Source organism: Strix uralensis, chromosome 4 (genome assembly GCF_047716275.1).
Source record: "Strix uralensis isolate ZFMK-TIS-50842 chromosome 4, bStrUra1, whole genome shotgun sequence".
Lineage (NCBI taxonomy): Eukaryota > Metazoa > Chordata > Aves > Strigiformes > Strigidae > Strix > Strix uralensis.
This window is the reverse complement of record NC_133975.1, coordinates 30,573,704-30,600,527: the sequence shown is the minus strand read 5'-3', so window position 1 is coordinate 30,600,527 and position 26,824 is coordinate 30,573,704. Positions and strand designations below refer to the sequence as shown.

At 40.2% G+C, this 26,824-nt stretch overlaps 1 protein-coding gene across 1 annotated transcript in view; it reads left to right on the top strand.

The window, feature by feature from the left end:
- SCFD2 (sec1 family domain containing 2) overlaps positions 1-26,824 on the top strand; it is a 204,022-nt gene that overhangs the window by 77,897 nt on the left and 99,301 nt on the right. Inside the window, exon 5 of the mRNA XM_074866190.1 lies at positions 13,048-13,297. Within this exon, the coding sequence (XP_074722291.1) occupies positions 13,048-13,297 (250 nt within the window). The remainder of the gene's footprint in view (positions 1-13,047; positions 13,298-26,824) is intronic.

Sequence of the window (26,824 nt, the reverse complement as noted above, 5' to 3'; positions counted from 1 at the left end):
AATGGTTTTATTTTTAGTATTAACACACAATTTTATTTCTGGCTGTTGCAATACCATTTTACTTCATTTATTTGGGGTACATGTTATAAGAGTTGTCCAGATCCTGGATTTAACAGAAAGTGCTTTTCATATTTCATTTTGATGTTAATAAACAGTGTCTAAAAGAGCTTTGTAATACTAGTTTGCCTTCCAAAACAGGATCCAAGTCTCAGATAAATGACTTAAAGTATTTTGTGAGTTGTAACATATAACCAAGATCCTCTGGATTTTCTCATTCAAATGATGGTTTCTCATACCTCTTCTTTTTTGCTGGCATGGTGTCTCCATACAGAATATCACTTATGCCCCAAACGTCTGGTTCTTGTGGCCTGAGACCAGACTGACAGACGGCTTCTTAGAAAAGCAGAGCTTTCTGTGCTGTGGAGGGGGTAAAGAATTTTCTAGTAGTTGCCAAAAAAGAAGTAAGTATTTTTCTGCTGTTATAGTGGTATGTGTACGCTGCAGCAGAAGACATGTACAGTAGAGGTTGGAAGCACTCCCACCCTGAGGTGCAGGGAGCCAGATAAGAAGAATAGAAATTACATCAAAGTGCTATGTTTTCTCTCTTGCAAGAGTTGTGCAAGAGAGATTGCAAGGTAGACAGACATACCCATAATGGTTTTTGAAAAAGAAGCCAGTTAATACTGAGCTCCATCCGTGTCAGCTTGATGACTATCGATACTCTAAACAGGTTACAGCAGGCTCAGAATGTACCTCTGCTGTATTGCCATCAGCATACCATGACTTGCAGCGTATGTGGGGACTGCAAAGGGAATTATTTGCTGCACTGAATGTTATTACTCATACCTGGGACTCAGCATCAGAGTATCAGAGCACTTGAATGAACGCTTGGTAGCGTGAGGAAGCTAACGCTGCTTACTGGTGGAGAAGAGCAAGAAGCTCACAGTCAGACATGGAGGAGAGCATCAGCCTCCAGACTCTCAGTCTGGTGCCTGACCACTGGGCCAGGCACCCTATCTCTCCTACCAAAAAGCACAACGGGGAACTAGACAATATCTTGATACCTCACCATCTAGCATATACAACTGGTTTTGTAGGGTTTTTTTGTTTGTTGGATTTATTGTTTTGGGTTTTTTAACATTGCACAACCAACCACCTTTTTTTCGCCTGTTATTGAAATCTGAATTGTTAAGTGTTATAACAGCACATTTTGGTATTCCTCTGGAATAATTAAAAAAAATAGTTAATATAAAGCTAGCTTAAGCCATGTCTGGGCTTATATTTAAGGCTGGTTTTTTTTTTTTTTAACGTTAAAATGGCATGGAATATACATTTCCCCAGATCTTCAGAGTGAAACTTGAACATAAGAAATCCTTTCTGTATGAATCAACTAGGAAATATATATGAAAGTAACTGAAAACTTCTGAAGTCCTTAAATGTTTGGAATGGCATGCATGATTTAAGTGTTTGTAGATATTGGGACCAGATGTCCTGTGCTCCAGTCAGCTCCCTTTGCACAAATGTGATATCATGGATAGTTATGCTGACTCAGGCATTTGGCTGAGTGGGAGGGAAATCCCAGGGGGACAGAAAGCCAGGATTGTTTTTCTAGTTATAGCTCGTGCTGGACAAACAGATGGAGAGGAGGTGTGGCAGGAGCAATCCCTGGCAACCAGGATGCCCTCACATGGCCCTTGAACTGGCGGTGGGAGAGCAGCCCAACGTCTTCTCTATCCAGAGCAAGGAGCCAGCTGCAAAACCACTGGCAGTGCCACCCAGCATGGCCTGTTCCCACGGGGGGATGATGGGAGCACTGAAAGGAGCCGAAAGGGGAGAGGACCTGCTGCATGCCAGCCAGGGGAAGGGCACGTGGGAGCGTCATGGAGCATCGTGACTGACAAGCAGGTGTTGGGCATACTTTCTAATAACTGGTGTCCTAAAAGATCGCACACCCATACACAGATGTGCCCAACCCAGGGCCTGCAGGCTGTTCAGCACTGCATGTGAATACCAGCATGGAGGATTCCTGCTCAGTTAAGGAGCTGAAGGAACAGCTTGTAGGCAGTCGATTTAAACTGCTTGTAAAGAGAACTATTAGCTTCTAGAGCAAGAAAACATTTCCAGGGTGGGATGAGAAGATTAAAAGAATGGGATTTCAGAAGTTTTTCGCAATAGCACTATCACAGTTGAAAAATAATTGAAATTTTGCCCATGCCTGTCTTTCACTTGATGTTTTATATTAGATATATGATCAGTAGTCATTGCGTCTACAGTTTTTGCGCATTTATAGGGGAAAAAATACATCCTTTGAAGTATCACTTGTTTCTGTCATCCGCTGCTCTCTGAAAGGTAGTAATCTGATTAGTTTTTAATGGCAGTGGAAAACTGGACAAGAAAACTAAGGTTTTAACCTGATACATTTCGTAGGATGAAATGAGATACAGTTGTATAATTAAGCTTGTTTTATTCCCAATGTGAAAAGGGGAAGGAAAATGTTCTTCCTTGTGCAACTCATGCCACAGTGAGCATCCTCCAGTGAAGATGTCCTTTCAATGAAAGATTCCTTCCACACACAAAAATGGATAAGGGGCTCATAAGTTGCAAACTTAATCATGCATGTGACATCTGTCTTTAATCACCATGAAAGCCTGAATCCTGTTTAAAGCATGGTGAGCCTTGTACAAGGGCTAGAAATGTCAGTACTCTATTGTGATAACATTTACTGTACTGATTAACAGCTGTGGTGCTCTGCAGCGGACTGATAATCTGCCTTCACATGTCTTTGTGTTGCCGTTCTGTCTCCTTCCTGTGGTTCTAGCCAGGACTGTGGGCAGACCAGTGGGATCTTCTCCTATGCAAACCTCCCATGTCCATATATTTTTGCTTAGTGGTTTATGTCATATACTATGTCTTTGTCTATCTGCATACCGAGGTATAAAATATTTTAAAGACAATGCAAAACTTTTCCAAGTTAGCTGTTTAATATCTGTAAAATGCAATAATGTGATCCAGCATCTACTCTCATATGACCATCTCATGCAAGTTGATGTTTTAAATGGCTTTCAAGTTTCTTGACTTGTAGGAGTTTCAATTCCTAGTATTTTGGAAATTCCAACAGTTTTTGGCAGGTATGTTTATCTTAGTGGTAGATTTTCACTGGGTTTTGGCCTTTTTTTTTAAGAAAATGAGCAAAAGAGAAGGGATAGTGAGAGAGGATGCTGCTTTGCTCAGATCTGTATCCATTTCCATTGAAATTGTCAACAAGAAGTTGGGTCTCAGGGATACTGTGAAGTGGGGTATGTTTTGGTCCTAATAGTACCCTTAGTCAGCATATTTTATCTACTAGTATAATCTCTAAGCATTACTAAAAACTATCAGGAATATGTTTGGCACTAACTTAGTTGGAATCATGATTTGTATGCTGCTTTGGTGCAAACTGGCATTGGTGCTTATGGCAATGTATGATAGATGTCCTGATTGTTAATACTGAACTTCTAGGGGCAGAAGTTGACTGGATTTGTTTAAAAAAGTTTGATGGTGAGGTAACACACAAACACAAAAAGCCAACATCAATAAGAAAACAAATGTCTTTCAAATGAACGCAAACAGTCATGTGGACTCCAAACTCCTTTTATTTTTCACCCGTTAGGACTTGTTTTTCCATTTTACCCTTGTCCAGGCCATCTCATTTTTTTCATTTTTGGTACCAGTGTCCACCATGGACTGACCCCATCACCAGAAGTCTGGAGGTTTCCCTGCAGCCCTGAGGAGTGTCTGGAACATCTGATGTTAGACTGCTGTAGGAATGAAGGATGATGCATAGAACAAAGGGCTGACAGAGGTGCCTCAAAAGGCAAGAATGTGGAGGAAAAGGCACAAGATGGGGTTGTTTTGACTCAGTCTCCTTTTATAACTTACTGCTGTGTGCCAGCCCCCACAGCATGTCCAGTATTTCAGTATGTATTACTTTTACCCTTTCTGCTATTTCTAAAGTATTTTTCCCTCACAGTTCACAATTCTTTTCACTGCAATTAAACACTGTGCCAAAGAGTTTATGGTTTTATTCACCAGATGCATTTTATGAGTAGTGTTTTATTGCGTGAGACCACTGAGTTTGTGCTTTCTGCTTGTTTTCTGTCCTTTCACCCTCCAAAGTCTTTCTGAAATATGCACGCCACTGAGAGCATCTCCACTAACTTGAGAATTGGAAAAATCAGTTTCAACTTCCCTTGTTCCTCCTGTGCCTTTCTTGACTAGATTCAAGAGCTGTCTCTTACTCTGAAATTTTCTTCTGTCTGAAGAGACATACATAAACTGTTATTCTTCCTTTTGATGAGCCAGCTGTCTTTCACCCTGAAGAAATTTACTTTTTTAGTTGTTTTGTAACACTCTCCAACATTATCTGTAGTTTTCCACAGCTTAGAAATATAGACACTGGAACTGGGCACGATATATTATTGGAATTATTCCTGACAAGTGCCACATACTGTAGTAAACCTGCTCCCCTACTTCTTTCCCCTGGATACTCTATTTTGTAGTCATATTAGTCCTTTTGCCGTGGCTTTGAGGTAAATAAGTCGATTCTGGATTGGATCAAAAATGTGGCTGAGCTAGTTTGCTTTTTCTAACCATACTCAAAAGCAGCTGCCTACAAAAGATTAAGAAAAGAGGACAAGGTTATATAATATTCTCCCAGCTCCAACCATTTTAAGTTCTGGAACAGATGTTGTTTCTGTGTATGTACTAGTATTTGACAGAAATTTTTTCCCCTGTGAGTTTTCCTATCATTGTGAACCCAAGTAAGAATTTAGCAGCACAAGAACCTTTGGGAAAGGAGTTCCACATCTGAGCAAATTACATGAAGAACCACCTCCATTTAATTTGCTTTTTAAACTGGCTCTTACCTGTTCTTGCTGGGACAGAGAGTGAGCAGTCAATCCCGACCTTCCTTCTCTAGTCCACTCATGATTTTGTAGACCTTTTATCCCCTCTGGGTCATCTGTTTTTCCAACTTGAAGGATTATAGCTAGTGATCTGAGCAGGGATTCATGTCCTTTTCTTTGTCCAGAGCATTTCTCAAATCTTTCTCAATAACCATGTCCCAGGATAGAATCCCTTCCTTCTGCAGATATGGTCTGAACTACTGAATGAGTGATTTGGTTGTACTATATTTTTCTTGATTTATACCTCTTTTATTTGTTTTCTGTCCCTGTGGATTCTTAGACTTTGCTTTATAGTGACTGAACGCTTTCCCATTGTTCTCAAAGCCCATGTGAGTTTTAACCTCCTAGGATATTATGTTATCCCCATGCCCTTTTCTGAATTTTGAACTCCTACCATCTTCTGGCAGTTTTCCCAATATTCCAAGGCTTATAAAAACAAACAAACAACCTCAAAAAACACACACAAAAAATCCTGACATGCATAGCACCACAGTCTTTCTCTGATACATGTTTTATCTTGTGTCTGTACTCCTTTTTCATTCTTCTGACACTGTTTTTGCCATGCTGATTCATGTTTTTACCAAGCATGTCTGTAGAAGCAATCACAGCTAAAAGCTTTTGACTGAGTAGGTTGGAAGTACTCCCTTTTTAGCTTGCTGATGAGTCTCTTATGTCAGACATGCGGTGATTTAAGTAAAATTGTCCTTATCCTTGCAGAGCTTTGTCTAATAAAATCCAGACTTATTAAATATCCTTTTTTCAGTATGCTGTTGCTGCTGAGCCCCCATGAACCCATTAAAATATCTTAGCACAGCTGTACACTTAGATGGTTTCCAAAGAGAGAGGGAAAAACTGGACCGTATGATCTAATGATACATCGCCAGACAGCATAACTCACAAGGATGAGGTGATTTCTAAACTGTGGAAGATTAGATATCAGTGGGTTTATTACAAGCTTTTGTGATGGCATTTAAATTTTCTCAAAATGTCTGTATAAGTCTTTCAGTTCTGATATAGTAACTGAATCAGGCTCTTGTAACTCAAGAAACAAAAATAATGGAAGAAGTTGCAAGATGATTGAAAATGGGAAATTGTTGTCAAACAACTGTGGTGCTCAGTAAAGGTAGGAGAAAGGTGATAGGAGGAAATCTTAATTATGTTGTTCAAAATATAATTTCTTTTCATGTCCTAAGGAAGAAAACTGCTGGAATGTACTACGTTGGCTATGGGTTATAGGTGCAATCTAATTGCTTAGGTCATGATTATGGGCTAGGGAGTTTTTGGCTGAAAGAACTGTCCTGGGCTTTGCTTTTGATAGGGCTTGAACAGCTTGTTTTAAATATTTTTGTTGTTATCACATATTAGCTGTTAAGTGTCGGTGGTGCGGTTTTGGAATTATGCAAGACACATGTTAAAAAAAAAAATCTCTGACCATAAGAGCTTACAAATGTTGTGCTTTTTAAAAGCTTTATGTTCTAAGTTAATTTTTCTTGCCTTTGACTCGTCACTGTGTTTTGCAGTAAGTGCTAACATCCTGGATAGATATTTAGCAGGTATAAATTGGCAAACGACTGTTGATGTGTGTAGTGTTGACTGATAGACACCAATTAAGAATCTGGCCATATGACAGTGTATTGAAGAAGTCATCCAAAAAGCAGATGAGTATTTATATAATTTTCTTTTATATCTCTTGGCAACCTTAAACTCTAGTTCATGTAGGCTTCAATCCAGCATTGTTGCATAAGGAAGCGGTCCAATCCTTGGCCTTCATGGCTAGTGTGTTTCTGTGGCCAAGCAGTAAACCCGAGCAGAGAACCAGTCTGATTAAAATGATTTGTTTTAATGCACAGTCACAGAAACACTTCAGCAGGCGCAGAAGGAAGAGGCGGTGGTGGTAGGCAGAAGGCAAGAATGAAGGCCAACTGGGAGAGCATGCACCTAGGATGAATGTGAATCTGTGTCTTTGACATCATGAGCCAGGTTAAAAATAGCTTTTAAAAAGCTTACTAGTTTTCTTTTATTTCCTTTCTATTTGTTTACAGCAGGATTTTAAACTCTGTCTACAGGGGCTGCCTGGAAATTGTCTCTGCAGTTTTGAGAATATAGTTCCTGGGGCTATGCTCAGAGTGGGTGATAAACCCAGAAAAGGGGACGGGAGATAGAATTGGGTCCGTAGGGATATTTCATTAAAGACAGAGGAGTCATTAAGAGTAATGACAGAGGAGACAGGTCCTAGATGCTTTTACTGTTTCCTGTGTCTCTCACTGGCAGTTTAGTTCTCCACTGTTTTCTTTATATGCGTATTCTTGGTGGATTTCTGTATCATCTATCAAGTGAATAGACAGACGCTGCCATTAAAGAGAGGAAGATGCAAGTCTCTTGGTATTGACAGGGGCAAGTCATAAACGTGTTCTTGTCCCTAGCAAAAGGCGGTGTGATCTTTCTCCTTACCTTTAATGACTTCCACTTTGTTTTTTTACTGGAAGTGGCCATTTACTGCCAGCATCTCACACCACCACTCTGAGGCTGCTGAGTTCACTGGATGCTTTGTCTGCTTTCCCCTAAGGCTAAAGTTTACTCCTTTCCCCTGCAAGGCGAGGCTTTGTCAACCTTCCCCTGCTGGAAACAAGTTTGAGACTAAAACTCTTCTGGCATCCAAGCTCACTTCCTGCAAAAGGAAGTGTACAGACGGTGGACTTCAGTTATCAAAATGATTTCATCCTCTTCTTAAATAGTCTGCCTGATTAATTGGATGCTATATATTTTGACGCTGACAGATCGAGGGGTATCCTAATTGTGAGAGTGTAGTACTTTGAAGACCTTCATTTTTTGTGTTGTGTTTTGGGTTAGTTATTCTTCAGTCATACCCTACAAACATGTAAAGAGAAGACAAAGAGAAAGGTATATTGTTATCAAAACCTGCCCAAGTCAAGAATTATAATGATTTATAGAACTTCTTATGGAAAAACATAATTTGCATGGTAAGATCATGCTTACTCATTTATTGTGTCGAATCACTAGTCACCCATAGGCCATTTAATGAACACTAAACACATGGAATTACTGTTTTGTTGGAAGTGGGGAGTACAGACATCTTCTCACCCATATGGAAATTACATGCAGTCAAATCCTAAATCTCAGGTGGCCAAACACTGTAAAATGGCAAGTAAGAGAACTGCAGCATTTGATTTATGGGCAGCTGAGCACTGCAGGCAGCTAAGACTCCTCCTTAGCTTGGCAGGGCCTCTCGTTTTCACTGACTACAGCTGCAGAGATCGGGTTGCCATCGAAGTATCTGAGCTGGTTTTGCATACCTATGAGTTCCTACCTTGGTGCCATTCTCACTTTTAGCAGTAAGAATATTCTGCCTTTGTCTGGATAGTGGGGAAGCTAATATGCTGCGTGGCAAAATCACAAAACACAAAACCTCAAACCCAGGTAAAACATGACAGATCAAATGCAACAACATTGGAAAGCTGCTTATTCTACAACTCATGAACTCTCTTTTTCCACCGAAGTTATCAATAAAAGGAACTTCTATTAAATAGGGCAGTCCAGGAGTGTGGGGCAGCAAATGACCCGAGGGCTTGTGAGTTTCCACTGATACTTCTGCTGGTTTTACCTGCAGCCGAGTTTGGGTGTTGTTTTTTAGTTTTGTTTTTCCCCCGTAAAATTCCTTACTGTTGTAAAGCTGTGTGGTTCCCATTCCAAAAAGTTCTGTTAACTCATGCAACCTCTGAAGGAATTAAATATGTTTTGCCTCCTAAATGGAAAGCTGCTAGAATATTTACATAGTGAAGTAGTCTCTTAAGATTTATCTTCTCCTTCCTCCTGGATTTTAAAAGAAAATAAATTCCACTTGCTTGAAGTTGATTTTTACTTTAATATTTTTAATGATGTGTTGAGGACAGTGGACTGGAAGCTCAGGGATTAGAGTGCTCAGTTCTCTTCTCAATTTTGTCAGGGACACGTGTTAATTCAAGTAAACTCTGACCCTCCTCTTCTATTCCTCCCCAGCACGCTCTGTTTTCTATTGTATAAAAGGTATCTAATGATAATATGGCTTTAGATTCTTATAGGTTTATTTCATACTGAAAATAATGCCTTTCACAGAAATGCTAAACATTTTTTTCTTGGGTTTATTACACTTCCCCTTAATTCCTGTAGATCCTTTAAATCACATTTTAAATGTCACTTTTGAAGCACAATATCATGTTCACTGTTTAAAAACTGAAAAAATTTTTTTACTTTCTTCACTGTTCTCCCATCTGCCAAAACTCGGGCCTTTTGCAAAAATCAGCAAATTGACGTCAGTTCATATACCCTTAGGGATAGTAAATTATTAAACAGCTTAAGTTATAAAAATAAATAACGAAGGAGGGTGGAGGAAAGAGATGGAAAACAACAAAAATCTATCACAAACTCTCCCTGGATTCTGAAGAATATATGATTATAACATTAAAATGTCCAAACAATGCAAGCGAGCAGAAGGCGTTAGAGCTTGGGCCTTAGCTGGCTCTGCATTAAGCAGTGTTAATGTTTTTACACAGCCTTTGGAAAGCTCAGAACTGACCTGTTTTTATTATTTTTATTGGCTCCCTTGATGATAGACAAATGGGGCTAACCTGAGGCCAACATAACCAGCAGGAAATTTGGGTCATGGGTAGTTACATTTTTAAAACTTGTGTTTTAGGGTTGTTCAATCAGGGTAATTGATTGATTGTTAGGCGGTGCAGGGAGCCCCTAAATCATCGGAGGTGGCCAGATAATGACAATCTGCCAGTGGATTTTGTTTGAGGCAAATTTCCCAGCTCCCTGCGGAGCCATGCTCCACAGTGAGGCTGCAAGTCCCTTTTTTTTTTTCATGCATGCTCCAGTCTAACTGGCCTGTTTGGACAGAATAGCCTCTGAAACTTGGCAGTTCCATTTGAAGTCCTCTGTAGTGCCATTTCCCAAGAGATAAGGGAAAAACATTCCAGAGAAGTTCATAACCCAGAAAGACCCTACGTGCGTTCTGAAGTTAACGGTTTATTATAGCTGTTGAATTTTTTTTTCTCTTTCATTTTTACTTTGAAGATAAGAGGTGGCAATTGTTGCTTTAAGTTGTTGAGTTTTAGCCCGCCCTACAGTAAATCATCCTGAAAGTTTAGACCCAATTTTTTTTTAGCATGTATGTTTGAAAGTTTGCCAGAGATGCTGTACACGTGTACTCTCAGGAACTACTATCCTCAAGCAGAAGCTGTTGACCCTACTGTTTTATACAACCATGTGCATCCTCAGTGCTCCATGCATTTGGATAATTTGTTCATACAGAACAGAGCTTTTGCAAGAACTCATCTTTGGTGTTGTAAGAGCATGCTGTGAGATATGTAGAGATGGGGTGAAGTAGAGAGTTTGTATGTTGGGAGGGGAGGGAGAAATAGATGATGTTCAATAATACATGGCATAGAGCTTGCTCTCCTTGAAAGTGAATTCAGATTAATATAGATTGAAGTTTGTTGTCTATTCCAGAATAACTTCACATGTAGGTTAATCTTCAGTTCTTAGGCTTTCTCCCAGTAGCTGCATAGCTCTGAATTCCTTGGAAGTTTTGTGTTTTTCCGTTTTAGGATCTGGATGATCTGGTATTTATTGTACTGGAGTACGGATGAGAATTTCTGTGTGTCACTTTTCAAGAAGAGAGCAGGTAATATTGAACAGAGGCAGGGCTGAATTGAACTTTGGGAACTGACAGCCTTGTCTTGAGGGTGGCCCAGCTGCCAGCGTGTGCCAGACTGGCGCCAAACACCATAGATTTGCTTCCCAGGCGGAGCAGCGCCTGGACTTGCTGTGCATGTGATTTAACGCTCCCTGCCCAAACACACACAGGGTGCCAACCCCTCCCGGATTTCTAAATGTTCCTTTTTGGCTCCCACATGCTTTTGACCACTGTAGCTTTGTAATTTACTGCTTCAAGTCCACAGTTGCACTTACTGTTAGGTTTAGCATGTGGGTAGTTAGAAAATTCTTCTCTAAGGTATGTATTCAAATAGAAACGTAACATCTGACCACATTAAAGTCCCTTGAAAGATGGGTCCATGGCAAAACTTGTATGTCAGGAGCAGGGTGGGGCCCAAAGTCTGCAGAAGTGGTGTTTCCTATAGCACAGGCTGGAAAAAGTTTTCTTGAGAACTTGAGTAATTCATGCTTTCTTTATGAGCAAGATCTGTAGTGGATCGGTGTAAGTATAAAAATTACAGTTTATGAGATGCTTGTTAGTGTTGCTGAGATTGTCAAAGAACAGCTAAAACAAAATACAACCAAAACCAGGATTCCCTGAATTGTTGTATGGAGTACTCCAGGAAATGAAACTTTTACTCTCTATGTTCCTAAAATTAGACTCGGAAATCCCTGCCCAGGTTTCAGAAAAAACTACTCAGTTGTCAGAAGAGCTCAGAACTAAACTAATGCAGTTAAAAGCAGTGATAAGTCTAATTGCCTGATTTTGTTACTGTATAAACCTGTGTCTCTTTCTGGTTAGTTTGTTTTGTATTTTATTTACTTACTGTGAATCTATTTAAAGGGTATATTATTGGCTGTGGTAAGTGTTTACCATGACTAGTCTTTTTGAAGTTACTGTAGTAACAACCAAGAATAAATGTTTGCAGACTTAACTCTTTGGATTATAAGAGATTTGATGTTACCCTATAAATTGACCCACAGATTTTCACAGGAAGCTGTTTGGTGATCACAGGGCAAGGGACAGGGTACTGGTGTTGCAGGAGACCTCTTGGATGGATCGGAGCGATCACTGCCACGGAGAGAGGAAGGCTCTTGTTCTCTCCTCCCACACCTCCCTCCCCTTTCACGAGCAACGTGCTCCTTCTGCTTGCCTTGCACTGGCCTCACTTCTCACCTGATCCCACTGCTGAGCTGCAAACTAACCCACAGCAGAAAACTAGTGTGTAGAGATTTCATATGCAGGTGTGTGCACACAGCGAGGGTGGCACTTTGGCAGTACCATTAGTGACTCTGCTGTCCTGAGTGGCAGACCCACACAGTAGATCTACACTCCAGCCTTGGTGTTACGTGATGTGGATGTCAGCGTGGCACTTCAGGGGATTTGTGTCTGAAGTCTCCTTTTTACAACCACAGTAAAGCTGTACAGACACCTCTCCCACATAGGTTAGAAGAAGTAAGTGCGATTTCAACTACTGAGGGCCTAGGACATCCCAGCATACTCTCAGTTTCCCCCTGCTTTTCTCTGCCAGTCTTCCTCTCCTCGTGTACATGTTGTGATCATCTTTCAGCCTCACTGTCACGTACTTCTCCCTGCTTCCACATGACCTTCGTCTTACTCACCTCGCAGCAGGGATGTGCTGTGGGAATGAGCCTGATCTGCCTAACAGAAAAGGCTTTTCAGTGTGGAAGACCCCTCTTACATGGCTTGAGAAGCTTGTGAGTGTGTTGTGAAGAAGGCAGAGGGAGAAGAGGGTTAGGGCACACACCAGGCCACTGATTGCTGCCCTGTCCTTGTCCTGTCATAGAGCTCTTTTAGGAAACCATGCCGATCACTTAAACCACGTGCCTCACAGGTGGTTTCCTCCATTTCTAATTTTCTGGGTTTCTGACCTGAAAGCATAGGGTCAGGTTTGCCGACGTGCTGAGAGCTTGCAATAGCAACTGGGAGTCAATGGGAGCTGGGCTTTGAACTCCCTGCTCAAGTACAAAATCAGGCCCAAGGAGGAGGCCTGAAATTTAGAGGAAGCATTTGACCTTGTGCTTTGTACCATTTCTATCCATATCGTGGAGACTGATGCTCCTGTCCTCTCATCATACTGGTACATGGAGAAGATCTGATCATCAGCCTTTTCAAGTTCTAAGATGTGTCTATCCTGAGTCCCTGCGAAGAAACTTGTAGAAAACTAATAAATTTGTTGTCTGAGTAGCAAATAAGTCACAGGACCATGTGCTGACAAATAATTCAAATATTAAACAATGTTTCATTAAATGAGCACTGCTATTATGGGAAATAGTAACTTGCAGAGACAGGCAGGAGCATGTCTGATGCTAACTGATAAGCACTATGGGGGCAATCTGACAAGATCTTCCTTCTATTTTTCAGACTATTGGCGAGTCAGAAATGCCCAGTGTTTTGAACCAGTTATTACCAATGATCAAGTCTTACAACAAGAGGATGAAATATGATTATACCTGTGAGGACTTTCTTGTCTTGCTGGTATACATGTATTCTGTAGTTGGAGAAATCAAAAGTGGAAAAGAGCTGGATGCAGCTGAAGAAGAGGTGAAAAAGGCCCTAGTCAAGGCCATTAATGATGAGCCACAGCTATCTCCTTTGTTGCAGAAAATAACAGGTAAGATTCTGCTTGTGTGGTGAGAAACTGGATGGCTGGGAACGCGGGAACTGGGAGAAACATAAAAGTGGCTTGACTTGTCTGTGGTGCTGAGGGTACATGAGTAAGCACAAGGATTTCCTGTAGATTTGTTCCATCTCCCATGTTCATATATGCCAAATGCTGACAGGCTGTCCTTGAAGAGTGCTGAGTCTGATGAAAGCTCTACAAGTTGTTCTTTTTGTTAAAGGTTGGCTAAGTTTGTGTGTTTTCATAAGGTAATCTTTTCCACAATTTCTTTCATTGATCAGTGTAAAGTTGACCCTGGGAAGTCAAAATTAATTCTGGAAGCATGTTCAGTGAACCACAGTTGCTTTGTGAATATGAGGAGCTGGCCTGTCTGGCATAAAAGAAGAAATGTGTCTAAAACCAACACTGAGCTTTTTGCTGAAACAACATGAACATTAGCCTTTAAAAATAGCATGCTAAGCCTTTTTTAGATGACCACTCATAGAATAGGAAAGCCCTAACCTCTTGCTGCCAGTGTCACATTTTAGAAAAAAAAAAAAATTGTTAAAAACATTCATTAGGATGATTGAACTATGTCTCAAGGGTGGCATATCTGAATGGCAGAAAGAATCTCGCTTCCTGCTGTAAGTTTTCTCAATATTTACTAATAGTGAGCAGGTCGTTGACTAGGTCATCTTTGAGGTAGGGAGTATATGAACATAAGTCAAGATGTGAGGGGCTTATAGTTGAAAGCCTTTGTCAGGAATTGGCCTAAGTGGGGAGTCTCAAGGAAAGTAGAGTAATACTGCTGTTAATTATTCTGGTACCATTCCCTGTGGATGCTCTACTTCAAAATTCAGGTGTCGTCTGACCGGTCTGCTGTTGCTGTGAGTGTAAAATACTGTAATGGTTAAAAGACTCTTGCTGAAGGAATGGACATGTTCAGTCATATGTGCACTGTGCTGTTACTTTAATACTCTTGGCCATGGTGCCCACAGTGTTCCAGGCTTCTTGTAGATTTTTGCTCTTCTGTTTTTCAATGTGTAGTGCACATCTTGTCCAGTATGTAGTTCTTCCCTCACAGCTTCAGTGGTATCTTCTACTGGATGCAGTGGAGCCATTTCTAAACATCCGTTTTCATATTTTGCCTTTTCTGCTATGATTGACAGTGTTTTGAATCACAGTTTTATCAGTTTCTCTTTGTTGTGCCTAATGTAAGTATGGGAAGATTTGAAGTCTCTAAAACTTCAGTCGAGTACCAGAGAGAAGCTGCATTCCTTTGTACATAGATGCTTCCTTTGTTGCTCTCTATGCTCTCAGGTTATGTAGTTGCAAGCACAGATGGACATCAAAATAGTCATTGTGCTTGTCTTATGCTCCATAACCTGTCAATAATTTCATAGTTTTTACGAAATACTTGTATGCTTGATTTCCAGTGTGCACGTTTCCTGAGTAAAAGTGAATATCTGGGTGTTTGCTCTCAACTTCTGGGCAGGTGAACAGGTGAATGAATGTTTCAGTACAAAGATTCTTTAGTTTATGAAATAAAATTACTTCTGTCTTTTTACATAGTGGATGGACTATTAGAAGCATGGTGGGTATCTGAAGTACAGCATTCATCTCCTTAGGCATAAGTATTCACTCTGTTATGTGGGGCATCTGACTATGAAAAAGAGAAAGTCTTGACACTGTGCAAACACTGTTCAGCAGTAGCCAAAGCATTCATGTGTTATCAAAGTGGGTTTAGCCACAAATCCAAAACAGAGCACCGTACAAGCTGCTGTGAAGAATGTTAACTCCATCCCAGCCAGACCCAGCACAGGTAGTTTTATATCAAGCACATCATTATTATGTGATGAAGTTAATTCTATAACACAAAGCCGGAGTCCTTGCATCCTTCTATTTCTGTATCTGTGTGTTTAGCACAACCATGTTTGTGCTTTCTGCATAAGTGTGTGACAGTACTTCCCCTTGTTTGCATACTTTTTTGGTTTATCAGCATTCTTTGTTTTACATCTTATTTAGAACAACAGTTCTTTTGACTTAATCATAAAAGAGGAAAAAAAATACTAAAACTTACTGTCATGACCAAAAATAAGGGTTGTCTTGGGAGGAAAGTATAAAATGGAATTTCTAGGAATGCCCCTTAGGTAGTTTTCAAGCCTTTATTCATCTAACAGATTGCTTTCTCAGCATTAGTGGTATTTGCTGAATTTGTAATTTGCTATATTTGCAATGCAGTTGAATTGGGAAAACTGAGAAAACATGAGCAGTCTTAGACCTCCTCTTCCTTGACCTGTGTTTTACCAGGCCTGTGTTCCACATCCTGCTTCCCTCTGAACCCTGGGTACCTTGCTTGTGACTTGGGAGGCAAAGCAAGTCAGAACCGTAGGAGCACCTGCAAGCTTTCTTTCAAAGGCACAGCAGGGGGGTTTTGTAGCAGGGCTGAAAGATGGCAACTAGATGACAGTGCCAGTTTCCCCTTTTGGTACAATAGTGACTATAATGCTGGGACATCTTCTGCTTCCAGCAGAACATACTATGAACTACACACCAGCTATTCCTTTTAGCAGGTACAGGTTGGTCTGTTTTCACAAGGTCAGCCCAGCCCTACAGGTTAGCAAGAGCCATGGGTCTGGGCATTCTGCCCTCATTTTACTGTAAGTCAGAAACAAGAGAAAACCTTTTTTGTTCTTAAATAGCCACAAAAGTTAATTAGACTAAAATAAATTTCAATAATTATTGGAACATATTATTCACAATCAGAACAAAGGAAAATGTTCACGGTCTTTCATTTTCAGCTTTTCATCAAGGTAAGTGATAGGAAGAATGTTAAATCGGGTATGTCGGGAGAGAAAAGTAAGCCAGTTACTGGGAGACTTCAAGACACTGCCTGCTGGCTCACTCCTCACCTCCAGGTTCCCATGTGGGACCTGAGTTCCTGAATATTCAATATCCATTCTGCAGTAAATCCGCTCTTACTAAGTAGCTTAATCTGCAGAGCTGCAGGCTGAAGTTTCAAACCCTGTTGTCAATGCATGATTGGACAGCTTTGCTTATAGCAACAGATAGCAAAATTGACTGTTGCCTTTAAAAAGACGTACACAAGTAATAATATGTAGTCTGCAAAGCTAAGCACTTCAAAGTTGAGAAATGCCAGTAACTCAGTTTCCCATGCAACCATCATTGCACTGTAGCACAGTCTTCAATTTCATGGTTATATAGTGTATTTTCTATGAGCCATGTCTGCATTCAGTGTATGGACTGAACACCACAGAGAACCGGAACAGTATAGCTTCAGCTATTCTTACACATGATGAATAAGTACTAATAAAGTAAGTGAGACTCTCTCTCAGCAAGTAACTTTCTCTGGGTCTCAGTTTGCAGTTCATGAAGTGGACTGGTGCTCTTAGCTTTGTGTAACTCATTTTGGAACTTGAAGAAGAAAAGCATTAAATTACATTTTCAAGTATTAGTGATTACATGTCTTTGAACAGTAAGAGGACTTTGTGCTCTGCTTCCCAATGCACCTGTGCCTGATGTTTTGGTTTTAGTTTGGACCCAATGCTGTACTAAGGCTGTTTGGTTGATTTAAGTTGAAATTAAAAGCCGTATCTCAGCTGTAGCTCTGAACTGCTGCCTAAGCTTTTTGCTTTCCTCTTCTCTGAGAAGCATGGAAGGTGTGCAATCTTGACAGATACACATTTTTGTTGGTTTTATTTGTTGTTCCCATGGAGTCACTTAAATAAAATGCAAAACCCTTGTAAAGTTTAGAAAACTTGACTTTTGAGGTCATCAGTCGAAGTAATAGCCAGGTTTATACAAGGTATCTTTTATTCCTGTTATACTTGTTAAATGTAAACTTACTTATGCTTGCCTGAGTCTATGCCTATAGGAAATCTCCAGTGATGTGACAACCACACAGAACTAGTGCAAACCTCCCCCAAAAGATGCGGCTCAGTGCACAGGGCATATTTATGCTATGTTTGGTTTTTGGTGTTACCTAGTGAAACTGGATTAGTATTTGCAGTAGTGGAAAAGAAAGCAGTTCTTGGAGATGTTAGTCTGTCTGTCCAGTTGGCCACACTAGGTTTCTCTGATGTAGCCTAGATGATTGCAGCCCTCTGCAGAATACGTTAAGATGCAGCTCTTTCGAAAACTTATATTGTGAAAGAAGCGTAAGCACTCACAATTTCCTGGCTGTTGAGTGTTAGTCTTCTCAACTTTATTGTTGCCTGAACATGTGTTTTCCAAAATATTTGTACAATAACATTCTGCATTTATGTAACACCTTGTTTCATTGAAGCACTAAAAAAAATATCCTGGAACTGTTAATTAAAATGAAAATGCAACATGTTAATCACCCAATAAGATTTAAGAAATGTGAGACAATATTTTTGCATGCATAATAATATAAAAGTATATTAGTGGTGTTGTGTTTGATGGAACTGTTAAATAATACGTGTTGTGGTAGAGTATCTTAATGCCTTGGATAATAAAACTGTATGTAACAGTTCCAAGATTTCTCCTGGGTGTAATTTACCGCAGACATATGTTCTTCATCACTGTTTCCAGCAGAATGTTACAAATTGGAGGGGAAACAGAACAGACCAAAACATGATGGAAAATGATGCTTTTCAACACAATGCTGGGTTTGGGGGCATTGGTGGGGGGAGGTGTCTTTTTGGCAGCTGTTAAAAAAAAGAGCTGTGAAATATTGTATTTATTTTATCATCTTATCTGTTCATCTAGTTTTGTAAATGTCCATGTAGAGTTCTGTACAACTACAAACGTATGCAAAAGTAATGCTAATAGAGCCACAAAGCAATTAAAAATCTATTTTTTCAGCTGCACCGTTCTCTCTTTTTCATCTGCATATCTCTGGGAGCTTTGTAGAGCAGATCTGCCTTTCGGGTTGTGCTCTGGAGGCCAGCAGGCACTGCCAGGCTGCGGGGCAGCCAGCGACGCTGTCCACGTGCAGCAACTCTCAGCTGGTAGGTCTGTGGGTATCAGTTGCACCCTCTCGAGCATAGGTGTGGCAGGAACCCTCTTGTGCCAGTAACTGCTGTTTATCAACTTCTAAAACCAGAATGTTTTAATCATAAAATGGATTTCTGGACCTTTTCGTTGCTTTTTCTAAATTCTGTGGGTTGAAGTGTAGGCATTGCCCTATTGGGTTAAACACATGGTGTTGTGGCTACTTCTGCTTCTGATTGTCTTCAGCACAGGATTCTTGGGGGAGATGTTGCACATTAATGAAGTTACATGTTAATGAAGGTATCATTACCTTACTGCTAGCGTGACCTAAGTATCATGAATCCTAAAATCAATCCCAGTTTTGCAATAAGCATTTACATTCCTAGACAGGGATGGCCAGTTCCCTCAGAGGACAGACACATTCACTTTTATTTGGCTGCGGTCTTAGCTTTACGGCTGGTTTGGAGCAACAATTTCCCAAACCTGGTTATATTATGGGTAGGTAGGTATGAAATTAGGTCCTTGGCTGGGGTTATAATGTAGCCCCTTTAGACTAGATTGAATGTACCACCCACCTTGTGTAGGAGAGAGCTTCCCCAGTTTCTCAGTGGAGGTGTAGCTCAGGTACCTGCTAGTGATTTCTTCCCACCCCTCCCACATTCACGCAGTTCAGGAAAATATTGTTAAACTACCGTAGTTTAAAACCATAAAATCCAAGAGTAAATTCTGAGTGATTTTAAATTTTCCATGCTTTTATCAAGACTATTTTCTAGAAACTTAATAAAGTTTCCACTGGAGCAGTGAAAGGCTAACCCTGTCCCTCCCTTGTATAACAGCTTATTTCCAAGTAGTCCATGAGTTTCACAGCAGAACTGATGGAAAAAAAAAAAAATGACTTGAAGAAAACATTTGCGCTTTTTTTTTCTGTTTATTGGGAGTTTAATCCCTACTACAAAGAGACTTTTTTCACACGTTCTTAAAATCGAAACACATTATTAATGGGAACATGTAGACAAATTAGAGAAGGGTTAATCTGGTATTTCTATGTGGTGTGAGTATTTATGCTGAGAACTATAACTGGCTGTATTTATTCAAAATAAAATAAAAAAGCTGCAAGCAAATTGTTTCTTGCTATCATTTAGGGAAATAATAGAAAACCCAAAATTAAATATTATCCCTTCTGAGTTTTCTAAGACTACATAATTCAAGAAATTCCAAATTCTTTACTCAGAATATTTAGAGAAGTCTTAACAAGCTGTGCTGTCTTCAGGCCTTCTCAAGAGCTTCCATTTTGCCTGTTCACACTTCAGGAGCTTTGCATTTGTATTGTCTGCACAAAAAATAAGAGCCATGTGTTAGCAATGCTGGGTCCCGCTGGGGCAGTGCTGCATGTCTGGGTACAGGACTTGGGTTTAAGGGTTACGTCTTGATTCTAGGCGTGCATAGGAGTCTGGCTGCCAGTAGGTTTAGTAGATAGGGATCAGCTCCCTACCAGAGCGAAGGTTTATAAGCTAAACTGTTTATGTTAAAAGTTCATGAAGTGGGTTACAGAGTGTGGGGGAATACCTCAACACATCAAATAGTAAACATTTTGAATGTCCAGACAGGCTTCTCTCTGAAATACTGATTAGCTTCTTCTAGTCTGTGATGCTAAAGGGTTGTTTTCATGCCTAATGTTAGTGGGACAGCTTTGCACTCCAGTTTGAATTGGGAAGAAGACCTCTTCCCACCACGTCAGGCTGTTGTATGTGCGTGATTATAGGCTGTGTTTTCGGGGGAATCTGCTCTGTCCTGTAGCCCATAAGTCATAACTGCAGTTCTGTAATGAAGGCAAACTCCAGAAATGCCACTGAGATGGTCTGTGTAGAGCTAAATCTGCTGTGATAGACAGAAGCTGTAAATGGTGGTGTGGTGTGGCTGTGCAAACTTCAGGGCTGCTGCCATCATCTGGATGCATTACAAGGAAGAAAAACTTTCTCACAGGATGGCTTCAATCAAATGACAAAACAGAAAGTCATCTCAGATTATGGCAATGTTTCTTTCTCTTTCTCCCATGCTCCCTGTGTCTTTCCCAGTAACAAGGAGATGGTCCTTGCCCCACAGAGCCCTCCTGGGCTGGCGTGAAGATAATGCAGAGTTGGAATGAGTTTTCCCTTTTGCGCTGGATGACAAAATGTGGTCTCTGTTGATAGAGCTAAACAGCTTCATCCTGCCACAGTGCAGACATTATTACTGCAGCCAGAGGAGACCCAGACCATTTGCTCCCCAGTTCTGAAATGGGAGTTGGATGTTCAGGAGGCTTTTTTTCCTGTTGCCTTAGCTGATTTTACAGGCACCTAAAATACTCCACTCTTTGACTGGCAGAGAGTGTGTGTAAGATGACCTCCTGGTATCTCTATTATTTTCTCGGTGCATTTTGGACACGATCCAGTAAGAAGTATTTGTGGGCACTGGGAAGACATGAGCAAAGCTGCTGCCTCGCCAAGAAAGAGAGGCTGCATAGGGAGCTCCTGCAGTTTAATTAAGCCTGAGATGCTGCCGCTGCTGCAACACTTCAGTCCTTTGCTTCATGGTAACAGAGCTGTTGGGGAATAAAGGTCACATGTCCGAGGATATTAATCTGATTTACCCTACAGTCAAAAGGATTCATGGGGATTGTTGTGACCTCTCTGCAAAAACCGGGAGAAACTGGGTATGCACCGAAGTGGTGACTTGCTCTCTGCAGGCACAGAGTATGTGTCCTAATTTTTGTCAGCTCTCCTTAGGATCCTTGAGCTCTTAAGACCTCAGTAACTTGCTGCTGTGACATTTCTAAAGGCTTTTTCCCATTTCTGTTCAAAATCTGTGGACGGCAAGTGGGAGACGAGCAAGCCAAATCAGTGGTCACTGACTTCAGGCCTTGTGTCACTGCCTGGGTGGATTCCTGGGCTATTTCTCAGCTGGGAAACAGAGGGTTTTCTAATTAATTGTTTGGGAGACAAACTGCAGTAGTGTTCTGGATTAATTTGTATCTAAATTTGCATATGCATATATTTTGTAGGTCTTAAAAATATGGGGGGCATATCTTAAAAATCAGTTTTAAAAAGCCTAAAGGTGAGAAAAGCAGGCTGCTTTGTACACTTGCAGGGATATTTTGTTTGGATTTCATGGTGTACATTAAAATGTATGGTAGAAGACAATCCCAACAGAAGGCCACCAGTGTTGGGGATTTTTTTTTTACTTAACTTTCCTGCATTGTCTGTTTATTTTGTCTTCAGCACCTGGTTTCAGTTGGCTCCAAACTGGATAGTAATTTTCATTGAAGTGTTTATAACATAAAGTCTTTTTTTCTTTTTTTAACATGAGACATATGCCTGCAGCTCTGCAGGCCACTGTCTTGCTGCCAATTTAGCAGGACAGCCAACTGCAACAGGAAACTGATATGGTGCAATTTTCATTAATGATTTGTATTCTTTTTCAGCATGCATATTCAATAGCATTTAGAAGATGCCTCCAACATCAAATATCTCTTTACTTTAAGCATAAAATGAAAACAGAAGCTGCTTTAGAATTAGGCAACTTTTTAAAAGTTACTTTTATATGTATGTGGCATGGTTAAATCCTTTCTTCTTCCTTCTTTCCATATGAGTCACTTCCTTGCAAAACCTTCAAGTTTTGGCATATTGTAAAATTATGAGTAAATTCTTGCTGTTTTACAGAGCACACCCAGCATGGCAAATCAAAAATGGTGAAGTATTAAATAACTGTCAAATTAAAGAAAAAAACAAAACAAAAAAAAGAAAGAAAAGAACTTTTTATTAGTCACCACCCATATGACAGAAAACTAATGAGATTTTTCTTTTCCAGAGACACAAATTTTAAGGTGTTTGCTGTAGATTGCAGAATTTTGCTTTGTTACATTTGAATGCCTTCTTGTAAGAGTTTCTAAGTATTCTGTTATAATTCTTGTCAATTTGGTATCTGTTTTAAATACCACACTATGTGCTGGACCTGATGATACAAGGACAGACAGCATTGCCTTTGCCAAGGCAAGGAGGAATAACTGTTCACTTTAGCTATTTCTAGTTGTTTTCTTCAGCTCAGTGGTGGTGGTAATTGTGCTTACCATGAGATTTCAACAGGGGTGAATTCTGCCCTTTGAATTTTGGGCAGTCAACCTGTGTCAGGCTAGCTATCTCCATGTGTTTTAATGATGATGCAATATGGTGAAATCCAGTATTTCAAGAAGCAGTTGAGCCCAGACATAAAAGGGAGTCCATGGCTTTGTATTATTGCAGTGTTAAAACAAAGAAATCTCTTGAATAATTGACCATAACCCATCTTCTATCTTGCAGAACCTTTGCTGTGTTGGTCACCTTAACATCTCAACAGGAGATCCAGGAATATAAAAATCACATTGAAAAGAATTCCTAGAATTTAATAAATAGCTCAGGGATTTATGGCTTAAACATAAATCACTTGCCCATGCAGCTCACTAGTCAGCATCCTCTAATTTTCTTCTCTTCATCTCAAGCTTTGGAGACTCATGGATTTTGGCTCTGGAGCTCTTCAGTTCAATCGTTCATTATATTCAATATAATTTGCTTTTATATATATTATATTTTAAGGGTCAGGTTCTGCTTCTGTATAAATCAGAATGAAAACGTACAGTGCTCCTCCTGCTTGCAACAGTCTTGAGATCAAGTTTCAGGGATGGATCAAACTGTTGTAATGTTGTTTATGGATCAATCCTGACATAAGGGGATAAGCAGGATCAAATATTTTCATTGATCTGTCAAGCTTGCTAATACAGCTTTTTTTTAATGTAACAATTTAAATACCTTCCTTAGAACTGTTGTTAGTGCTACTACCATTTTGCTTTCAATAACATCTAAATATTGTCATGTACTACAGAAGTTCAAAAGCACTACCTTATTTAAATTAGTACTTTCTCACGAATCTCTTCATGTGTACTCAAGCCCTTACTATAAACCTGAGAGGCAGATCTCTTATGGTCTTGAATTTTAAATCAACATGGAGAAGGTGCTCTCATAATCCTTTCTCCCTATTTGTTCTTGTTTAGTTTTAAATTTTATAGTTGAGTAAATGTCACCTCTGGTAGTTAAAGTTCAGGTCAAGTTACATTTTGCTGTGACCTTCCTGCTCTCTTTTGCAGTCACTGGGACTGTGGTCTGTCAAGACAGGAAAGTTCACAGACCATAGCGTAAAGATTTTTTTTTCCCCTTTTTCTTTCTTGGATATCCTTTCGTCAGGCAAGAAAAGTAATATTTGTAAAATTGGATTGAGGAAGCTCTATTAATTAAGAGTTTTATGTAAATAACAGAGTGATGTTTGTGCCATACACAATTTTAGAAAGCATGACGCATCACTGAGGCTAGTTTAGAACCAGATGTCTGATTCTCTTTTAATTTCCCACTTTATTCATTAAAATAAACATTATTGTGGAAATAGTTGCCTGATGAGAGGTGGCAACAGCCAGTCATAGCCAATTAGACACATTTATTTAATGAAAAAGATATACAAATATGTATTTGACTTGCATGGATTTGTGTTAATGCGGGGAATGCGTGGATATATTGTGGGAATGTTTCTGGTTTATTCAAATCTCCTTCTTCAGGCTTTTGTTTTTGTCTGTGCTTTTTGTTTTTTGCTGTCTGTGCATACTTGTTTTACAGATCTGTGTACACCATGTGTATTGATGTACCCCCCAAGACTTTAAAAAAATTAATAAAGGGAGAGATAGGTAGAACGAGAGTTATAAAACAGTCTTTGGGGAATGCTTGTAGCCATGGAGAAGTGTTGCTGCCTGTTCACCAAGCAGAGATGCCTAGATGACAACTTCTTTCCCAGGCTGTTACTGACTATTGGTGTGTCTGTACCGAGGAGGCTCCCCAAAAGTATGCCACAATCCGGCAGGAATTCTGCCTTTCTTCTCTTAAAATGTTGAGCAATTGGAGAATATATAGACGTGGCAGAGGCACCCTTGTGTTGGCTTAAAAGAGGTTTATTAGAATGGAGGCTGCAAAAGAGAAAAACCTAATAAAATAAAGTTTTGGAAAGAGCCTTGCCTCCAGTAGCCTTGCCTAACAGCAGATGAGAATTGGGAGTCAGAGAAAGAATCTAATTCTTTGGTTTCTTCATCATCTTTTCTTCTTCTGCCCCTTTCTGTCATCTTCTCCATACTCTGCTCACATTCCTGCAAATCCTGTGTGCTAAGTGAGGAAGAAATCCCAGAAGAAATAGTAAGGTCTAATCGATTGCATCCGTGTCTTAATGTTGTTCATGCTGAGGAACTGTAATTCTGGCATTTGTTAACTTTTGAGTGCTTGCCTTCACAAACTCACTGTTGTTCCTTTGATGCTTTCAACATAATTTCTGAAGTAAGCAAACAAAACACTTAAAAGCTGAAACAACATTTTGACTGTAGAGAATGATACTTATTTTACTGGCAAGTTCAAATAATTTGGCTGCACATCAGAGCTGTCTGCTGCTTGCACTAGTGAAGTGATCAGTGCAATAGCAGGTTGTCTTCCTAATGTTTACCAGCAGGTAAACATACCACTTAGGTTTTGCAGGTATTTGACAGCAACATAGTACTGAGGTTAATGAATAATTGATTCGATTTGAGATTTTCTGCCTATATTCATTTAGCTTCCTCTGTCTCTTCATGCCACAGCTCTTTTCCTCCACCATCCATCTTGTGTTTCTTCCTGTCCATCTGTTTTTACATCTGCCCTCACTTCCAGCCCGCTGCCCCAGTTCTTCCCTCTGCCTCTCCATCACCCACATGGATCCAGTCCACCCTTAGCTCCTTGCTACACTTTCTTTTTTTGTCCACCCCCTCCTAAAGCCTGCCTTTGCTCTCTCCACGCTCCTGCCTGTAGGCTGTGTTGCACCTTTGCTGCATTCGTGTATGTGAAGTATCTTCCTACCCATCATTATTCCTAATTTCAGGTCAAGCATTTATGGTGGGGAGACTTCAGTGACCAGTTGTTGTATCCTTAGGTGAAAATGCCATGTTCTTCCTCTCCCACTTGTAGACCCCCTCTGTTCCCCAGAACAAGCTACTGTAGGACAGTTCCAGCCACAACTGGTTACCAAATTCACTTTTAAAAAGGAAAAAATAAAAATACAATTAAACAAAGGCATTACGCTTATTTTTGTATAGGTCCCTGAAACCCCTCTGTTCCATTACTCCCCCAAACCACTTACTTGTACCAATCACGGATGGAAGTGGAGTAAGCTGGTTTTGTTCCCACCACCCTACTTTAACTCAGGTTTAAAATAGGAACCTTGTCTGTCTGGCTTTTTATGGCCAACAGAAAGAGGTTTTTCAAGGACTTGATTCATCTCATTTAGTTGCGTGTCTTGAACCAGCCTTATGAAGTACTTGTCCCTCCATTCCCAAGGGTGAGTTCACCAAGTTGGTTATGTACCTACAGAGCAGGCATACCTGCTTGGCTTGTGACATGTCTGCAAGGAGCCACAGCGGGATGTGACAGTCAGTGCCCAAGGTGTTCCTGGGGGCTTTCATCAGTAAAGGTCAGGTTACAAAGGCTGGATGTTGCTTTTTTCCTGGTTGTAATTTTTCATTTGTGCCTTTCTACTTGCTTCATATTCTGTGAACTCCTTCTTTCTTCAGAAGTAGTCTTATCTTGAAAGTTCATTGTCCCTTCACTGGTGCTATCTATCCTTGCCTAAAGGTCTGGATATTTTATTTCGAGCTCGTGGCCCCTACGTTACATTCACAGTGGTTCCTCCTCAGTTCTTGTGCCTTAGACAGCATTCCTCTGTGCAGAAAATACATGTTTGTCTGGCACATATTTCGAGAAACAGGAATATGTGTGATATTATATATTCATTTACAGCTGGTTTTATGAGACAAGAAATTACAATCTTTGTTATTTTTCCTTCCATTTTCCATGCCCACTTACTGTCTGCTTCTCCAGAAATGCAGTGTTCCTGGCAGATAGATAGGAACTGGGAGTTCATCATGCCTTTTATTTTGCAGTAAGTGGGGGTTTCTGCGCTTTACAGTGTAAGTGTCCCTTCCTTAACTAACTCCCTCAGTCCCCCTGGGTTTGAGATGCTGTCTTGTGCATTGCCTTGTGCATTGCCTGTGCAAATAACTTCTGCCAGTCTCTTGCTTGTAGTGGTAGACAGAACAGTTTGGTTTGTTTTTCCTTGTATCAGCTGTGATTGTTGGATTTAATATCTACTTGATTCTAGTATATTCACTAGTATATCTTTCCTGGTTTCTGAGGAGATAAACTGGGATGAGTCATAGAGCACTTATTTCCAGAGATAGCTTCAGCAGTCAAAAAGGGACCATGAATACTTCAGGCAAAAGTACTAGATATTAGGCATAGATGGTATGAAGGTCACTGGGTTTTGTTATTTTTTCCCCCCTCCCTAAGCAGATGAAGTTCTCTTCAAACAGACTGCAGAAATACCAATTAGTGTGCTTCATTCTGAAATGTAATCAAATTTAAAATGTAAAAAAACCCTTTCGGCTACAGTATAATCGGGACCCCTAATTATGAAAGGCATATGTTCCCCCCA